We start from the raw sequence: 2,528 nt of genomic DNA, 5'->3' as shown, positions 1-2,528 counted from the left end.
TCTCAAAACAAGATCAAAAAGACTTTTTGGCTGATATAAGATTTTAAAATTTGGTTAGGTGGACAGTTTTTGCAGTGAAGTTTGTTATTTTCTTCCTGATTAACAACATTTAAAGCACAAGATCTGCTTTTAGACACAAATACGCATTTTAAAATGTTTTACTTTGAAAACTACAAAAAAAGAGATGAGCTCCAACTTAGACAGTCCTCTTCACTGGCTGTTTTTAAAACTCRTCTTAAAACCCACTTGTTCACTTTGGCTTTTGACACTGTAGAAAAGGTTGTGTTGTCCATTTATTCTGGATTTTATTTTTTGTAGAATTTTTTTGTTTTTACTCTAGATTTTAAATTAGGCTTTAGGCATTTTATTGTTTTTATTCCTTGTTTTTGCTTAGTTTTTTATTACCTGCTTTTTTATTATTAATTTCTTGATTTTGATTGAGTTTATTTTTGTATGAGCTGTGTTGGAACGTTGTTTCTGTTCAGCACTTTGGTCTTCTATGGTGCAAAAAGTGCTTTACAAATAAAGTTGGATTGGATTGGAAAAACTGTTCTTTCTGAAATATTTTTGTGTTTTTCCTCATCTCTGCTTGTCTGTCRTGTCTCCACTCCTTTATTCAGGCAGAAATGTTAAAAAACACAAATAAACTGAGAGAAAGAGAACACACATGCTAACAATATCTTCTTAATTTTTAAGATACATATACGTATATAATAGAAAAATAAAGATGTTTAAATGGAGTCCTGTTTTTCTCACCTGACACAGTCTGATGTTCTGGTGTTTGTCCTGCAGATGGCGCTCCGCTGAGCGACATGTCCTTCTCCTCCTCCCTGGCTGTGGTGGCCATCTCCTTCTCCGGCCTCTTCACCTTCGTCTTCCTCATGCTGGCCTGCCTCTGCTGCAAGAAGGGCAAGATGGGCTTCAAGGTGCGTCTCTCTCCCAAGGAGCGAAAATTCTTTAATCTAAAAATAACAATAATAAAATAAAGAATAAGGGGAAGTTTAAAAGACACAAAAACATAAATGTTTGTGTTGGATCATCACCACAGACCATGTGAACACGAAACGGTCTGAWCGTCTTTATTTCCTGTAGTATTCCATAAAAATCAGCTCCTCAGCTCTGCGTGCAGAGAAACACTGACAGGAAGCRGATGAATAGTAAACAAAGCAGGGTGCGTTTGTGGAGCAGCTCTGAACAGGGTCACAGAACTGAAGAAAACAGGACGCAGGAAAAAGGATTTTATCCTCAAACTCTGTGAAGTCTTGCAGACATTTTTAATATTAATGAACCTGCATTATTTATTTACATYCAGACACTTGAGACATTTTTCTTCTTCACCGCCTGCAGCTGCACATTATGAAGCTTTAGCACAAACTCTACAGGGATTGATGGTTTACAGGTGGACCGCAGGGTCCTGGTCATCACCARCAGAAAGTCTGAGAAATAGTACAACCAAAGTACTTGTCAAGTACAAGATGACAAATCTTTGCACCATATGTAGCTGCAGAGCATAAAAATACAACCAATGAAGTTTGGATGTTGTGTAAAACATRAATAAAAACAGAATATGATGATATGCAAACGCTTTTCAACCTTTATTCAGTTAAATACACAACAAAGACAAGATATAAGGTTTTTAATGCAGAGATTTGATTCTCTGAATCTTTTGATGATATTATGGACTGTAGATGATGAAATCACTAAATTCTCTATAATTGTACGTTGAGAAACGTTGTTCTTAAACTGTTGGACTATTTTCTCACGCAGTTGTTCACAAACACTCGCTTGTGAATGACTGAGCCTTTCAGGGATGCTCCCTTTCTACCCAGTCATGACACTCACCTGTTTCCAGTGAACCTGTGGAATTATCCAAACAGGTGTTTTTTTGTATCATTCCTCAACTTTCCCAGTCTTTTGTTGCCCCTGTCCCAGCTTTATTAATCTGTGTTGCAGCATCAAATCCAAAATGAGTGAAATATCTTTTGTTTCTGTCATGTATTCGTTGAATTTTTTTTTTCAAATCATCATGTTCTGTTTTTGTTTGTTTTGCACACGGAACTGGTGCTGCTGTAGTACTTTTGAAGCATGTGAATTGTACAATGACTATGCATCTTACTGTTAGCACAAAACCCTCATTATATTTTTGCAAGACCAGTCCAATTTGCATGCTCAGCTGGTTGACAGATTTATTTACAATAAAATAAAATGTATTTATTTAGTGTCTTGTTTTTAGAGAATTGATGGTAAAAGAAAAAACATTTTAAGTGAGTCAGCTGTTGAAAGGTTTTACTTTTGATAAAGCTCTAGTTTGATAAAAGTATATTTTAATATTGTACACTTATACACTAATGTTTGAGTAAAACAGAACACCAGAAAAAATATTCTGAGTGAGAAAAAAATAATAATTTGTAAAAATGATCATGAAACAATTTCTCTGCATCTGTAATCAGACTCAATCTAATTTCTGTTTTTGTTTTTCTGCTGGGATCCAGATTTATTCACACTTGTCTGAAGAACAAGATTTATTC

The 2,528-nt window shown here is 35.0% G+C and overlaps 1 protein-coding gene across 3 annotated transcripts in view; it reads left to right on the top strand.

Annotated features, from left to right (window-relative positions):
- Window positions 1-2,528, top strand: part of aatkb (apoptosis-associated tyrosine kinase b) — a 60,689-nt gene that overhangs the window by 28,276 nt on the left and 29,885 nt on the right. For all 3 annotated transcript variants that reach the window (XM_014024334.1, XM_014024333.1, XM_014024335.1), the window contains exon 2: window positions 793-926. In XM_014024334.1, the coding sequence (XP_013879788.1) occupies window positions 793-926 (134 nt within the window). The remainder of the gene's footprint in view (window positions 1-792; window positions 927-2,528) is intronic.

The sequence above is a fragment of the Austrofundulus limnaeus genome, unplaced genomic scaffold (assembly GCF_001266775.1).
Source record: "Austrofundulus limnaeus strain Quisiro unplaced genomic scaffold, Austrofundulus_limnaeus-1.0 Scaffold419, whole genome shotgun sequence".
In the NCBI taxonomy this organism is placed as follows: Eukaryota; Metazoa; Chordata; class Actinopteri; order Cyprinodontiformes; family Rivulidae; genus Austrofundulus; species Austrofundulus limnaeus.
Note: the sequence above shows the minus strand (reverse complement) of the source record. Positions and strands in the feature narration are given on the sequence as shown.